Source organism: Mobula hypostoma, chromosome 16 (genome assembly GCF_963921235.1).
Source record: "Mobula hypostoma chromosome 16, sMobHyp1.1, whole genome shotgun sequence".
Classification (NCBI taxonomy): domain Eukaryota; kingdom Metazoa; phylum Chordata; class Chondrichthyes; order Myliobatiformes; family Myliobatidae; genus Mobula; species Mobula hypostoma.
In genome coordinates this window covers 6107948-6125469 of record NC_086112.1, presented here as the reverse complement: position 1 = coordinate 6125469, position 17522 = coordinate 6107948, and the positions used below count along the sequence as shown (strand labels likewise).

Sequence of the window (17522 nt, the reverse complement as noted above, 5' to 3'; positions counted from 1 at the left end):
GAGGTGACTAGAGTTGTACAACACTCCATGTGTGGTCTAACCAGGTTTTTATAGAGCCGTTATGTTTCTTCACAATTCTTGAACTCAATCCACTGACTAATGAAGATGAGCACACCATATACCTTCTTAACCATCCTATCAATTTTCTTTGCAGCTTTGAGACAGTTTATGGACTTGTTCCTAAGATTGCTCTGCTCCTCCACCCCACTAAGAATCCTGCCATTAACTTGTATTTTGGCCTCAAGTTCAAAAAGCTTTCACTTCATAGTTTTCCAGATTGAACTCCACCTGCCACTTCTCAGCCCAGCTTTGCACCCTGTTTATATCCGATTATATTCTACAACCTTCTACACTAACCACAAAGCCACCAATCTTCATGTCATCTGCAAACTTACTAATCCTCCCTTGCACTTCCTCATCCAAGTCACTTATAAAAATCCCTGAGCAGGGGTCCCAGAACAGATCCCTGTGGAACACCACAGGGCACTGACCTCCAGAAGAATACTCTCCGTCTCTTACTGCCCTCTGTCTTTTGTGGGCAAATCTTTTCTGAATCCACACAGACAGGTTTCCCGGGATCCCGTGACTCATGACCTACTGGATGAACCTAAGATAGGGAACCTTGTCAAATATCTTACTAATAATCCATATAGACAACATCCATTGCTCTACCTTCATCAATTTGTTTAGAACATAGTACACTGCAGCAGAGTACAGGCCTTTTGGGCATGAAGTGCCCACCTTTGCACCTACTCTAAGATCAATCTAATCTTCCCCTCCTATACAGCGCTCCATTTTTCTATCATTTACGTGCTTACCTAAGAACTTCTTAAAGTCCCTAATATTTTGTCACTTGGTTCCAAGTATATTGAGCAGAGGGAAATAATTGCATTCTAACTTTTTTCTCTACTGGCAGTAATTTTTTGCCTTGTTTTTCCTTTCAGAATCAGTACCCGGTTTACTATCACTGGCATATGCTTCAATGGTTCAATTTAATATCACAGAATGTATATGCATATGTCATGAAATATGTTGTTTTCTGGCAGCATATTGAAATACATAATAATAAAGCTAGAAATTACAATTTTATATATATATATATATATATATGAAATAAGTAGTGAAAAAAGCAAAAAAACCAGTAAGTTATTGTTCATGGGTTCATTGTCCATTCAGAATTCTCATGTCAGAGGGAAAGAAGCTGTTACTGAAACACTGAGCATGTGTCTTCAGGCTTCTGTACCACCTCCTTAAAGGAAGGGGTCTTTAATGATGTTTGACAATTTTTGAGCCATTGCCTTTTCCTTTATTCAGATCTCTGCAGTGCACAAATAAATTATTATTTGCATGAATGAGTTTATAAATAATTTGCAAACCTCTTTGGGGTAATACCTATTCAAGAGATGCTTCATTCAATTCACTTTATTTAAAATTCAAAATAAATTTATTATCAAAATACATATATGTTAGCATTCAGAAACCTGAGATTCATTTTCTTGTGGGCATTCCCAGTAAGTACAAGAAACACAATGGAATCAATGAAAGACCACATCCAACAGGATGGACAACCAACCAATGTGTGCATAGCAAGCTTTGCAAATATAAATCAATCAATCAATCAATCAATCCTCAATAAATATCAATACCATGAGATGAGGAGTCTTTGAAAGTGAGTCCACGGTTGTGGGAACAGTTCAGTGATGGGGCAGTGTAGATGAGAGAAGTTCAAGAGTCTGATGGTTGTGGGGTACTAACTGTTCCTGAACCTGATGCTGTGGGTCCTGTGGGTCCTGAGGCTCCTGTACATTCTTCCTGATGGCAGCAGTGAGAAGAGAGCATGGGCTGGATGGTGGGGGTCCTTGATCATGGTTAGCCTTAGTTATGCACTTAGTCTTTGCTTGGTGCTTTCTGCATGAGGACAAAGGCAAGGCTCATAACTTGCAATTATCTAAAACTTTGTACACATTTGTCGTGTTTCATCAAAATAGATGCATAGATGTTGCATTATAATATGAACACAAATGTTGTTTGACTCAGAACACTAACAATCTCTTTTACTTTTATTATGTTAGACTGAGACGACAAAGACACTTGTTTTACACATTTATCCAGATCATCTTTCGGAGGGAGATGAACGATATGTGATTCGGCTGATATCTGCGTCAAACAGTGCAGAAATATCCCCTGTAAATGGTAAGCCTAAATAATTCACTGATGTATGCAATATTTTTTACAAAAAGTAAAGGAATAAAATGAGGGATTAACTTTATTTGTCACGTGTACATCGAAACATATAATGAACCATGCTGTTTACATCAACGAAGAACACAGTCCAATTATATGCTGGTGACAGCTGGCAAGTATCACCATGTTTCCGGTGGCAACGTAGCATGTCACAACTTACTAACCTGTATCAATCAGTGAGGATTGTGCTGGGCAGCCCGCAAGTATCACCATGCCTCCGGCGGCAACATAGCGTGTCACAGCTGACGAAGCGGTATCAATCAGTGACGATTACCCTGGGCAGCCCGCAAGTATCACCATGCTTCCAGCGGCAACATTGCTTCCTACAACTTTTTTTTCCTTTTCCCTTCCCCCTTCCCTCTTGTTCTATTCTCCTACTTTTTCTCCTCACTTGCCTATCAACTCTCCCTGGTGCAGCTCTTTGTTCCCTTTCTCCTTTGGTCCGCTCTCCTCCCCTGTCAGATTCCTTCCTCTCCAGCCTTTTATCTTTCCGGCCCACCTGGGTTCACCTATCACCTTCTAGCTTGTCCTCCTTCCCATCTTCCCATCTTTTTACTCTGGCATCTTCCCCCTTCCTTTCCAGTCCCGATGAAGGCCTCGGCCCAAAACGTTGACTGTTTATTCCTCTTCATAGAAGCTGCCTGACCGGCTGAGTTCCTCCAGCATTTTGTGTGTGTTACTCTGAATTTCCAGCATTTGATATAGCCTTAACTTGCATGTCTTTGGAATGTGGGAGGAAACTGGAACACCCAGAGGAAACCCTCAGGGTCATGGGAAGAATGTGCAAACTCCTCAGAGAGAGCGGTGGGAGTTGAACCCCGATTGGTGATCAATGGAGCAGTAAAATGATGTGCTAACCACTGCACTAACCTGCTGCCCTATACGCTACCCCACCAAACAGTCAATCTATTTGCAGGAAGAAAAGCTTCTGTGGTTTTATGTTTATTCCATTCATTTGTTCTGATGAATATTTCTTCCACAGGAAGTGCCACAGTCATTATTTTAGGTGATCGTGCATCGTCTAGTACAATTGCCATTGCTGAATCAACCAGACACATTCTAATTGGAGAGCCAATCGGTGATTACAATGGTACGACCCTCGTAAGGTATGTAGGTTTTAATTCAACTCCATTTGCACAAATTTTGAACATTAACACGTAAGAATTAATCTCTATTTTAATTTGTGTGACATGGTGTGTTTTTAAAAGACCCTGAGACATAGGTGCAGAATTCGGCCACTCGGCCTATCAAGTCTGCTCCACCGTTCCATCATGGCTGTTTTTTTTATCCTTCTCAATCCCATTCTCCTGCCTTCTCCTCATAACCTTTGACATCCTGCCTAATTAAGAACTTATCAACCTCAATGACTGGGCTTCCACGGCTGTCTGTGGCAATGAATTCTACAGACTGACCACCCTCTGGCTAAAGAAATTCCTCCTCATCTCTGTTCTAAATGGATGTCCCTCTATTCTGAATCAATGCACTCTGGGCTGAGACTCCCCACTATAAGGAAATAGTCTCTCCAAATCTATTCTGTCTAGTTCCTTCAATGTACAGATTTCCCTTGTTCTTCTAAACTCCAATAAGTACAGGCTCAGAGCTATGAAACGCTGATGGTGATGAAAGAAGATGAAACTTAAAAGCAGAAATTATATTCATTAACATGTCAGTTCTATCTTCTTTTATTACATTAAGGTAATGCTTATGAAGGTTTACATACGAGAATCAATTTGTATTTTAAATCTGTGTGATGTTGTGTTCATTAACATGTTAGTTGTATCTTCTTTCATTACATGAAGGCAATGCGTATGAGGGTTCAGTTTACACTGTTCAGTGATGTTAGCTCTGCGTTGCTGGAGGCATGAGATTCAAAAAGGCCATGTATTAATGAGCACCTTGTAGAAGCAAAATGAAAGGTCACACGGAGTTGGTGTTCGAAATAACGGAAAATTTATTTAAAACTGCTCCTCGCCAGGAGACCAGTCAGAGCTGGTCTTTCTGAGCATAAATTTGGTCGAGCTTGTACATTCCCAGTTGATGAGATTTCCAGTAAAACTACATTTCAATAACAGAATGGTGGCTACAGGAAGACTTAATAAAGTGACTGACTAGGTTTGATTGTAGAGTGAAATGATTATCCCCTGGGCTAATGGTACATCCAGTTTTCGGTTACAACAATGGGTGCATGCTAGAACATAATTAATGAATCTCCTGAGTCATGGACGTCATCACTGTTACATCCATGTCTCTAATTCCAGGCTTTGTCTGTGTTTCCCTGTCACCACATCAGAACAATCCACATCCCTATTTACTCCTTACTAGCCCTCACTATCCTTTCCCCAACAACATGCATCCTGTAGTTTCTCCTATTCATTGATACAGGTCATGCATGCATGTACATAATGTAATTTAACAGACAAATCCCTTAGTTACTTCCCTTTCACAATACGACCAACTTTGCAAACAAAAATAAGAGAAAATGCAACTTTCAAAATGTCCATAAGACATAGGAGTAGAGTTAGGCCATTTGGCCCATCGTTCTGCTCCACTATTCGATTATGGCTGATTTTTTTTTCCCTTCTCAGACCCACTGGCTGGCCTTCTCCCCGTAGCCTTGAATACTGTGTCCAATCAAGAGCCTTAAATACACCCAAAAACCTGGTCTCCACAGTTGCTTGTAGTAATAAACTCCACAAATTCACCACCCTCTAAAGAAGTTTCTCTGCATCTCTGTTTTAAATGGACACGCCTCTATACTGAGGCAGTGCCCTCTTGTCCTAGACTCCCCCACCATGGGAAACATCATTTCCACATCCTCCATGTCTAGGCCTTTCAACATTTGGAAGGTTTCAATGAGATCCCCCCTCATCCTTCTAAATTCCAGTGAGTACAGACCAGAGACATCAAGCGTTCCTCGAATGATAACCCATTCATTCGCAGAATCACCCTTGTGAACCTGCTCTGAACGCCAGCTCATCTTTCCTTAGGTGAAGAGTCCAAAACTGTTTACATACTCAAGGTGGGGCCTCACTGGGTGCCTTATAAAGCCTCAGCATCACATCCCTGCTCTTGTATTCTAGACCTCTTGAAATGAATGCTAACATTGCATTTGCCTTCCTCACCACCGACTCTACGTTCAAGCTAACCTTTAGGTTGTCCTGCCCAAGGACTCCCAAGTCCCTTTGCATCTCATATTTTGGATTTTCTCCCCATTTAGAAAATAGTCTGCACATTCATTTCTTCTACCAAAATGCACGCGTTTTCCAACATTGTATTTCATTTGCCACTTTCTTGCTCATTCTCCTAATCTGTCTAAGTCCTTCTGCAGTCTACCTGTTTCCTTAACACTACCTGCCCCTCCACCAATCTTCGTATCATCTGCAAACTTGGCAACAAAGGTATCTATTCCATCGTCTAAGTTATTGATATTCAGCATAAAAAGAAGTGGTCCCAACACCACTAGTCACTGGCAGCCAACCATAAAAGGATCCTTTTATTCCCACTCGTTGCCTCTTACCAATCAGCAAGTGCTCTAACCGTGCCAGTAACTTTCCTTAATTCCATGGGCCCTTAATTTGGTTAGCAGCCTCATGTGTGGCACCTTGTCAAAGGCCTTCTGAAAGTCCAAATATACAACATCCACTGCATCCCTTTTTTCTATCTTACTTGCAATCTCCTCCAAGGATTCCAACAGGCAAGATTTTCCCTTAAGGAAGCCATGCTGACTTTGTCCTATCTTGTCCTTTATCACCAAGTACTCTATAACGTCATCCTTAACAGTTGACTCCAACATCTTCCCAACCACTGCTGCCTTTCTGCTGCCTTTTTCCTTTCCTAAACAGTGGAGTGACATTTGCAATTTTCCAGTCCTCTGGCACCATGTCAGAGTCCAACAGTTTTTGAAAGATCATTACTAATGCCTCCACAATCTCTAACACTACCCTTTTCAGAACCCTAGCGTGCAGTTCATCTAGTCCAGGTGACTTACGTACCCTTAGGTGTTTCAGCTTTTTGAGCACCTTCTCCCTTGTAATAGTAACTGCACTCACTTCTCTTCCTTCACACATTACAACATCTGGCACACTGCTAGTGTATTCCACAGTGAAGACTGATGCAAAATACACACTTAGTTCATCTCCTTGTCCCCTATTATTATTTCTCCAGCCTCATTTTCTTGTGGCCCTATATTCACTCTCATCTCTCTATTTTTTATATACTTTAAAAAACTTTCACTATCCACTTTGTTTACTAGCTTGCTTTCATATTTCATCTTTTCCCGCTTAATGACTCTTTTTGTTGCTCTCTGTAGGTTTTCAAAAACTTTCCAATCCTCTGTCTTCCCACTAATTTTTGCTTTGTTGTATGCCTTCTCTTTTACATTAGCTTTGACTTCCCTTATCAGCCATGGTTGTATTAGTTTGCCTTTAAGTGTTTCTTTGTTTTAGAATATATCTATCCTGTGCCTTCCTCATTTTTCCCAGAAACTCACACCATTGCATGATTAGTGTATATTTACTTAATGTTATTATTGGCAAAAAAGAGATGTGAATGCCACAATGTGCATGTTAAAGTGGATTTATAAAGTATTATTACCAACTTCATTCAGAATTCCATCATTCTTTTATTTTGTTTCAGATTAGTGCGTGGCCCAGGGATTTTCGGTGATGTTACCGTTAACTGGATTATAGTTCCAGCATCTCTGAATGAATTTGGAGAAGTGAGCGGCACTGTTTTCCTGCGTGACAGACAGTCATCAGCCACCATTTTGCTTCAGGTACAGAAAACAAAACAAAACTGAAGTCTGTGTGGATCATGCCAGATCAGAAAGTTTAATGTTTCATCTCTGATGAATTAGGTCATAATCATTGTGATGATAAAGCAGCTATATTTGTTCTCACAAAAGATTCTGCAGTTGCTGGAAATACACAAAATGGTAGAGGAATTCAGTAGGTGAGACAGCATCTATGGAGCTGAATAAGCAGTTGATGTTTCAGATCGAGATCCTTCATCAGGACTGGAAAGGAAGGAGGAAGATGCCAGAATAAAAAGGGGTGGGGGGGGAGAAGGACAAGCTGGAGGGTGATAGGTGAATCCAGGTGGGTGGGAAAGCTAAATGGTTGGTGAAGAAGGAATCTGATAGAAGAGGTGAGTGGATCGTAGGAGAAAGGGAAGGAGGAGGAGATAGGCAGGTTAGATTATTAGATTATGAGGATACTCAGTCCTCGTTTATTGTCATTTAGAAATGCATGCATGCATTAAGAAATGATACAATGTTCCTCCGGAGTGATATCACAAAAAAAAACAGGACAAACCAAAGACTAACACTGACAAGACCACATAATTATAACATATAGTTACAGCAGTGCAAAACAATACCATAATTTGATAAAGAGCAGACCATGGGAACAGTAAAAAAAGTCTCAAAGTTGTAATCAACTCCCAATAGTCCCGATAGTAGGCAGCAGAAGGGAAAAACTCTCTCTGCCATAAACCTCCAGGCAACTGTCGATGCATTGGAAGCACCCGACCACAGCCGACACTGAGTCTGTCCGAAAACTTCGAGCCTCTGTCCAGCCCTTCGACACCGAGCACCGAACACCATCTCTGCTGAGCGCTTCGACTCCATCCCGGCCGCCAAGCAACAAGCAAAGCCGAGGACTCGGGGCCTTCCCCTCCGGAGACTTAGGATCACACAGTAACAGCGGCAGCGAAAAATGCCAGGTCGTACAGATGGTTCACAGGCACACCCACCAACAGGAAATTACAGACTATGGATTGCAGTGATCATTGTCCCAAAAACTTATATTTAGTATAATTGTTAGTAGGTTTGTTTGTCCTGCCGAAGGGTTTCGGCCAGAAATGTCAGCTGTACTCTTTTCCATAGATGCTGCCTGACCTGCTGAGTTCCTCTAGCAGTTGTGTGTGTAATGCTCAGTAGCTTTGATTTCTGCCTGCAAAGCATCACTGCGTCTTTCCAGCACCATCTTAGCAGAGCCTGCTGAGTTCCTCCAGCATTTTGTGTGTTGCCTAGATTTCCAGCTTCTGCAGATTTTCTCTTGTTTGTTAGCAGGGCCGGTAGCTTTTTAGATATTCAGCTTTTAACTGTGAATTTAATTTTGTTGTTCAGGTAATGGACGATGACATTCCTGAAGAAAAACAGTATTACCAACTTCAGCTAACAGGGGTCAGTGGCAACGCTGTAATTAATGACACGTCAAACTCTGCCAATATCACCATGGCAGCCAGCGATTTTCCTTATGGACAATTTTCATTTTCCCATGAGGAGCTCCAAGCCTCTGAGAATATAAAACAGGTACCACAATGCAAAGTACATCTTTTTGTTTGATAATATAGAGTCGCAGAGAACTACAGCACAGAAACAGGCCTTTTGGCCCATCTAGACTATGCTGAACTATTACTCTGCCTAGTCATAATGATCTGCACCCGTACCATAGCCCTCCATACCCTCCAATCCATGTACCTATCCAAATTTCTCTTAAATGCTGAAATTGACCCTGCATCCACCAATCATTTAGAATTGATTTTAAAGTTCTCTTACTTTTTAAAGCTGTCGATATTCTGGGACCAGAGTACATCACAGAATCATTTTCGTTTTATAATCCTGTTCAAGCTATCAGATCTTTTTCCACTGGTCTCTTAAATTTAAACAATCTCCCTCAAAAAATAAGTGACACATCAGCTTATCTGAACTATGGTCCTAAATTGTGGAATTCAATACCTAAAACTATAAGGGATCCAGACTCATTTGGCACTTTCAAAAGCCAGATCAAAACCTATTTATATAACCTTGCTTTTACCTAACATCTTTTTGTCTTTTATTTACATGTTTACTTTTATTTTTATTCTATTTTCATATTTGTACTTTTAACCCATCATAAAGCATTTTGAACTATTGTACATCAACTGTGTGAAAAATGCTCTATGAATAAAGTAGTTATTATTATTATTTACTTATTTTTCTCAGCTCAATCTGGTAAAACCTGAGGTATGGGTATAGTCAAGTGAACACATTTCTCAATTGCTAGGAACTTTCAGTGGTGTTTAGTATTGTGGATTCTTGAAGATTGACATAAATATCGCTGTGTAGCCCTAATTGTTTAATGCTGTTGTATAGTGATTTTGGGATGATACCAGTTGTAGATATTACTATGGGGACAATGTATACCCTGTTCATGTTCCAAAGTCTTTCAATTTCCTCTTTTAATTCAGCATATTTCTGGTGTTTATCACTTATTGATTTCTGTATGTTACGTGTGTTTGGAATGGTTATATCTATTAAGTAAGTTGATCTTGCTTGTTTATCCTGTAATATTAGATATGGACAGTTATTATGGATTGTCCTGTCTGTAATATTCTATCGGTGGTAATATAAAGTGCAGGACTCTGACTCTAAAACTGGATCAGGCTTGTATTTATAGAACGATATGGTTTCTTTTACGAGTTTATATCTTAAAGCAAGATATTGGTGAACAATGTATACCACTTGGTTGTGCCTGCGTAAGTAATCAGATTGAGTTAAGCTGCTACAAGATCCTGTAATGGGCTGGATTGAATTGACTTGACTTTATTTCTGTTACGTACCCCGTAACTGGGTTGCCAAACTAGCAGAAATGGACCACTTAGTTGGAGTCTGGATTACTGGAACTAAGCAAGTTTTATTAAAGAAATAAGCAACACAGTACTCTAATCATAAGGATATAAATGCAACAGGTTAGCAATGATAAAACACACATGTACACAGAACTAGGATAATAGGATCAATCAAGCTCTATCGCAGTCTAGGGGTAAAATGATCAGTCTCAAGTGACACAGATTTCAGTTCAGTTTAGTTCAGTTCGCAGTAATCGCTGTTGTGCCGTTGGGGAGAGAGAGAATGAATATGCAAATTCGGATTCAGACAGACCTTTGATGTTCCTCGCAGTTAGCTTTCGGGCGAGCCCTTTGTAATGTCTTCTGAGGTCACCAACTGTGACCCTTCCGTTCCGGATACGATCGTTCTTCTGCGGTGAACCCGGCACCCAGGCAAGGGTGGACACACACACCAGTTTCCCGCCGATCGTACCTTCTCACCCTGTGCGTCTATGGTTGGTCCCACGACCAGACCTCCAAAACTCTCACCAACTTGTGGGGGCACACCGCTTTTCCAGGGTCTCGTTATCTCATGGTTTCGTGGTGTCTGTTGCCTTAGCGAACCTGTTCCTTTTATCCCCCTGCTGGGGTATCGCCTGTCCATCAAACTTCAAACAGTTCGGGTTCAAAGCAACCCGTCTGACAATACTCAGAACTGTGTCTCCTTTCGTTAATCTCTCTCGTCTCCCATTAACATTTCTGAATGTTCCCCCATTGTCTTTCTTATCGGCCTCAATCTTCTGATAACTTGGTATTTTGTCACACATCCTTCACATACACGAAAAGTAAAAATCTTTACGTTATGTCTCTGTCTAAGTGTGCAATGTGCAATCATAGTAATTTATAATAAGTTATAATAAATAGAACAGTCAATGTAACATAGAAATACACTCAAATAAGCATGAGTTAATCAGTCTGATGGCCTGGTGCTGCAGATATAGTCCTTAAACAGCCTCTCAAAGTATTTGAGCAACTGAGACAGGACGCCAGTTGTTCAGGTGTGTTACCTTGGTCTTTTTTGATATAGGGACAATGGAGGGCACTCTACACGGAGAGGGAGACATTAAAAATGGTTTCACTGGACATTTTTTGCATTTATCATCTTGAATTTGTTGGTCTTTTATTATGTTTTATGATATTTTTGTGTTAACCAGCTGGTCCTATTGCCACTAGGAACTCCTCTGCTTCTGGGAAGAGGTCTTCAACTATCATTATTAATATTTGTGCTGGCAGTTTGTTCCACATTCTCACCACCCTTGGAGTGAAGAAGTTCCCCCTCATGTTCCCCTTAGACAGTTTACCTTTCAGCATGGAGTTAACATTGATGGTCTCAGTAACCCATTATCCTAAAATTGTTTTCTATTGTATCAAAATTTACATTCCATATCTCTAGGGACTCAATTGTTACCATTTATGTGCAAGTAAAATAGCCAGCTAAAATAGTCAAATTTCAAATTAACTTAATGTCAAAATACGTATATGTTACCATGTGCTACCTTGAGATTCTTATTCTTGCAGACATTTACAGAAAAATAAATTAATACAATAGAACTTATGAACAACTATACATAAACCTGATCATGGACAAGGATAGATCTGGTCCTAGGGATGAGGTTCTTAACTGGAAGAAGGCCAAATTTGAAGAAATGAGAAAGGATCTAAAAAGTGTGGATTGGGACAGGTTGTTCTCGGGCAAGGATGTGATCGGTAGGTGGGAAGCCTTCAAAGGAGAAATTTTGAGAGTGCAGAATTTGTATGTTCCTGTCAGGAATAAAGGCGAAGTGAATAGGAATAAGGAACCTTGGTTCTCAAGGGATATTGCAACTCTGATAAAGAAGAAGAGGGAGTTGTATGACATGTATAGGAAGCAGGTGCTTGAGGAGTATAAGAAGTGCAAGAGAATACTTAAGAAAGAAATCGAGAGGGCTAAAAGAGGACATGAGGTTGCCTTGGCAGTCAAAGTGAAGGATAATGCAAAGAGCTTTTACAGGTATATTAAGAGCAAAAGGATTGTAGGGATAAAATTGGTCCTCTTGAAGATCAGAGTGGTCAGCTATGTGCGGAACCAAAGGAAATGGGGGAGATCTTAAATAGGTTTTTTGCGTCTGTATTTACTAAGGAAACTGGCATGAAGTCTATGGAATTAAGGGAAACAAGTAGTGAGATCATGGAAATTGTACAGATCGAAAAGGAGGAGGTCCTTGCTGTCTTGAGGAAAATTAAAGTGGATAAATCCCCGGGACCTGACAGGGTGTTTCCTCGGACCTTGAAGGAGACTAGCGTTGAAATTGCAGGGACCCTCTCAGAAATATTTAAAATGTCGCTGCCTACAGGTGGGGTGCCGGAGGATTGGAGAGTGGCTCATGTTGTTCCGTTGTTAAGAAAGGATCGAAAAGTAATCCGGGAAATTATAGGCCAGTAAGTTTAACGTCGGTGGTAGGTAAGTTATTGGAGGGAGTACTAAGAGACAGAATCTACAAGCATTTGGATAGACAGGGACTTATTAGGGAGAGTCAACATGGCTTTGTGCGTGGTAGGTCATGTTTGACCAATCTATTGGAGTTTTTCGAGGAGGTTACCAGGAAAGTGGATGAAGGGAAGGCAGTGGATATTGTCTACATGGACTTCAGTAAGGCCTTTGACAAGGTCCCGCATGGGAGGTTAGTTAGGAAAATTCAGTCGCTAGGTATACATGGAGAGGTGGTAAAATGCATTAGACATTGGCTCAATGGAAGAAGCCAAAGAGTGGTAGTAGAGAATTGCTTCTCCGAGTGGAGGCCTGTGACTAGTGGTGTGCCACAGGAATCAGTGCTGGGTCCATTGTTATTTGTCATCTATATCAATGATCTGGATGATAATATGGTAAATTGGATCAGCAAATTTGCTGATGATACAAAGATTGGAGGTGTAGTAGACAGTGAGGAAGGTTTTCAGAGCCTGCAGAGGGACTTGGACCAGCTGGAAAAATGGGCTGAAAAATGGCAGATGGAGTTTAATACAGACAAGTGTGAGGTATTGCACGTCGGAAGGACAAACCAAGGTAGAGCATACAGGGTTAATGGTAAGGCACTGAGGAGTGCAGTGGAACAGAGGGATCTGGGAATACAGATACAAAATTCCCTAAAAGTAGCATCACAGGTAGATAGGGTTGTAAAGAGAGCTTTTGGTACATTGGCCTTTATTAATCAAAGTATTGAGTATAAGAGCTGGAATGTTATGATGAGATTGTATAAGGCATTGGTGAGGCCGAATCTGGAGTATTGTGTTCAGTTTTGGTCACCAAATTACAGGAAGGATATTAATATGGTTGAAAGAGTGCAGAGAAGGTTTACAAGGATGTTGCCAGGACTTGAGAAACTCAGTTACAGAGAAAGGTTGAATAGGTTAGGACTTTATTCCCTGGAGCGTAGAAGAATGAGGGGAGATTTGATAGAGGTATATAAAATTATGATGGGTATAGATAGAGTGAATGCAAGCAGGCTTTTTCCACTGAGGCAAGGGGAGAAAGAAACCAGAGGACATGGGTTAAGGGTGAGGGGGGAAAAGTTTAAAGGGAACATTAGCGGGGTGCTTCTTCACACAGAGAGTGGTGGGAGTATGGAATGAGCTGCCAGATGAGGTGGTAAATGCGGGTTCTTTTTTAACATTTAAGAATAAATTGGACAGATACATGGATGGGAGGTGTATGGAGGGATACGGTCCATGTGCAGGTCAGTGGGACTAGGCAGAAAATGGTTCGGCACAGCCAAGAAGGGCCAAAAGGCCTGTTTCTGTGCTGTAGTTTCTATAAAAGACATTGACCAACAACAAATTTGCAAAAGACAAATCGTTCAAATGAAAAAATAAATAATATTGAGAAAATGAGTTGCAGTCTTCGAAAATTAGCCTGTAGGTTGTAGAATCAATGCAACGTTGAAGTGAGTTATGTTATCATGCTGGCTCAGGAGCCTGATGCTTGAGAGGTAATATCTGTTCCTGAATCTGGTGGTGTGGAACCCAAGGCTCCTGGACATCCTCCCAACGGTGTAGTGAGAAGAGAGCATGGTCAGATGGTAGGTGTCCTTGATGATGGATGCTGCTTTGTAAATGTGCTAAATGGTGTGGAAAGGTTTTACCTGTGATGGATAGGGATGTATCCACAACTTTCTGTAGCCTGTTCTGTTTCAGGCATTGGTGTTTCCATGTCAACTCCCAGCACATCCTCGAACTGTATTGGACATTGACAAGAACAACAAATTTCACTGTATATTTTGTGTTTCAAAGTACATGAGACCATTAAAACTAATCTTTAATCAGCTACAAGGTTACTCCAAGTTATTCTTGCTGGAAATATACAGTGTTGTGCAAAAGACTTGGGCACATATATATAGCCAGGGTGCCTAAAACTTTTGCACAGTACTGTATTTGTCAATGTGGAGCAGAGAGCAAGTTTTTAAATCTTGCAGAAGCAAAGGATGTTGGGAATGGTGAGGGTGGAGTGCTGCGGGAGGGGTGTGGGACAGGTGGCAGAGGAGTGCTGGGGTAGGTGGCAGGGGTGGTGTAGGTGCAGACACACCTAGTTCTGAGACACAAGGGAAGGTCATTTGAATCTTGTACTTCTGCTCCCTGAGTATAGGCAGAGACTGAAGACTGCAGCATTGGCTGAGGACCAAGAAGGTTTGGACAAGGGAGGCACAAGAGCGCTTACAAGACTGCTTTGAGTTGGTGGACTGGACCATATTCAGGGATTCTACTTCAAGTCTGAATGAATATGCCACAGTTTTCAGTGACTTCATTAAAACCTATGTGGATGAGCGTGTGCCTGTGAGAACATACCATAGATATCCAAATCAAAAGCCATTGATAAACTAGGAGGTTCGTAGTCTACTGAGGGCTAGATCTGTTGCATTCAAGTCCGATTACACAAGAAAAACAGGTATGACTGACAGAGGGCTATCTCACGAGCAAAGGAACAATTTCAAACCAGGCTGGAGGCAGAATTGGATGCACATCAACTCTGGCAGGGTTTGCAGACCAATACTTCCTACAAAGCAAAACATCATGACATGGTTCACTCCTAGATGAGCTCAACACTTTGAAAGGGGGAACAACACTATACCAATGAGGATCCCTGTAGTACCCGGTGACCCCGTGATCTCTGTCTCGGAGGCCAAGGTCAGAACATCTTTAAAGAGGGTGAACACTCTCAAGGCAACAGGCTCCAATGGAATACCTGGTAGGGCTCTGTAAAACTGTGCCAATCAGCTGGTGGGTGTGTGCAAAGATATTTTCAATCTCTCATTGCTACAGTTGGAAGTTCCCACCTGCTTCAAAAGGGCAACAATCATACATACCAGTGCCCAAGAAGAGCAGCATGAGCTGCCTGAATGACTATCATGGAGTTGCACTCACATCTGCAGTGATGAAGTGCTTTGAGAGGTTGGTGATGGTTAGAATCAACTCCTGTCTCGGCAAGGATCTGGACCCACTGCAACTTCCATATCACCACAATAGCTCTACAGCGGATGTGATCTCATTGGCTCTTTACATGGCTTTGGACAATACTAATACTTACATTAGGCTGCTGTTTTATTGACTACAGCTCAGTCATTTAACACAATCATTACTACAGCTTTGATCGAATAGCTCCAAAACCTGGGCGTTTGTACCTCCATCTGTATCTGGATCATTAACTTCCACACCAGAAGACTACAGCCTGCGTGGATTGGAAGTATCGTCTCCATGATATGATACTTCCACCTAGCCGACAATCAACACTGGTGCACCTTGGGAATATGTGCTTAACCCACTGCTTTATTCTGTCTACATCCTTGACTGCATGGCTAGGCACAGCTCAAATGCCATTTATAAATTTGCTGATGACACAACTATTGTTAGCAGAATTTTAGTTGTTGACAAGAGGGTGTACAGGAGCAAGATATGTTAGCTAGTTGAGTGGTGAGTGGATAGGCAACAACCTTGTGCCAAAGACCAAAGAACTGAGTGTGAACTTCAGAATGGGTAAGAAGGGAACACATACCCGTCCTCATAAGGGGGATCAGAAGTGGAGAGAGTGAGCTATTTCAAGTTCCTGGGTGTCAACATCTCTGAGGATCTATCCTGGGCCCAACATATCGATGCAGTTACAAAGTATGCATGACATGCTAAATTTCATTGGAAGTTTCAGAAGATTTGGTATGTCACCAAAGACACTTGCAAGTTTCTACAGATTAACAGTGGAGAGCAGTCTAACTGGCTGCATCATCATCTGCTATGGGGGATGCTCCTGCACAGGATCAAAGTAAGCTACAGAAAATAGTGAACTCCATCAGCTTCGTCATGAACACGAGCCTCCAAATTATCCAGGGTATCTTCAAGAAGTGATGCTTCAAAAGGTGTCATCCATCATTAAGGACCCCCATCACCCAGGACGTGTCTTCTTCTCATTGCTACCATCAAGGAGGAGAAAAAAGAGCCTGAAGACACCACTCAGCATTTCAAAAACACCTGCTTCCCCTTAGAACCCATGAGCACTGCCTCACTACTCTGCTCCCTCCCTCTCCCTGTCCCCTTCCCACTCTCAGTCCACAATAGAGATCCTCATCAGAATCAGGTTTATCATCACTCACACATGTCATGAATTTTTTTTTGCGGCAACAGTGCAGTGCAATACGTCAAATTACTACAGTACTGTGCAAATTCTTAAGCAACCTAGCTATATTCGAGGGGTGATTGATAAATTCGTGGCCTAGGGTAGAAGGAGATGCGTTGTACAGCTCTCATTACATGCACATGCAGGTCAACTCTTTGAGTGATTATGCAGAAAGACTGAAGTTAATAACTCATCTCCTTCTACCTTAGGCCACGAACTTATCAATCACCCCTCGTATATGTTCAAAGTAAATTTATTATCAAAGTGCATATACAAGACCATAAGACGTAGGGGCAGAATTAGGTCATCTGGCCCATCGAGTCTGCTCCGCCATTCAATCATTGCTGATCCTTTTTTCTATCTCCTCCTCAACCCCAGTTTCCAGCCTTCTCCCCATAACCTTTGATGCCATGTCCAATCAAGAACCTATTGATCCCTGCCTTAAATACACCCAACGACCTGGCCTCCACAGCTGCATGTGGCAACAAGTTCCACAAATTCACCACCCTTTGGCTAAAGAAGTTTCTTCGCATCTCTGTTTTGAAAGGGCGCCCCTCTATCCTGAGGCTGTGCCATCTTGTCCTACAGTCTCTCACCATGGGAAACATCCTTTCCACATCTACTTTGTCTAGGCCTTTCAACATTCGAAAAGTTTCAATGAGATCCCCCTTCACCCTTCTGAATTCCAGAGAGTACAGACCCAGAGCCGTCGAACGTTCCTCATATGACAACCCTTTCATTTCTGGAATCATCCATGTGAACCTCCTCCGGACCCTCTCCAATATCAGCACATCTTTTCTAAGATGAGAGGCCCAAAATTATTCACAATACTCAAGGTGAGGCCTCACTAGTGCCTTATAAAGCTGCAGCATCACATCCCTGCTCATGGCATTTTGAAATAAACACTAACATGGCATTTGCCTTCCTCACCACCGACTCAACCTGCAAGTTAACCTTCAGGGTGTTCTGCACAAGGACTCCCAAGACCATATACAAT

General features: G+C 41.7%; 1 protein-coding gene across 1 annotated transcript in view; it reads left to right on the top strand.

Annotated features, from left to right (window-relative positions):
- Positions 1–17522, top strand: part of adgrv1 (adhesion G protein-coupled receptor V1) — a 514329-nt gene that overhangs the window by 259863 nt on the left and 236944 nt on the right. Inside the window, exons 59-62 of the mRNA XM_063069242.1 lie at positions 2073–2193; positions 3227–3350; positions 6880–7018; positions 8372–8557. Of these exons, the coding sequence (XP_062925312.1) occupies positions 2073–2193; positions 3227–3350; positions 6880–7018; positions 8372–8557 (570 nt within the window). The remainder of the gene's footprint in view (positions 1–2072; positions 2194–3226; positions 3351–6879; positions 7019–8371; positions 8558–17522) is intronic.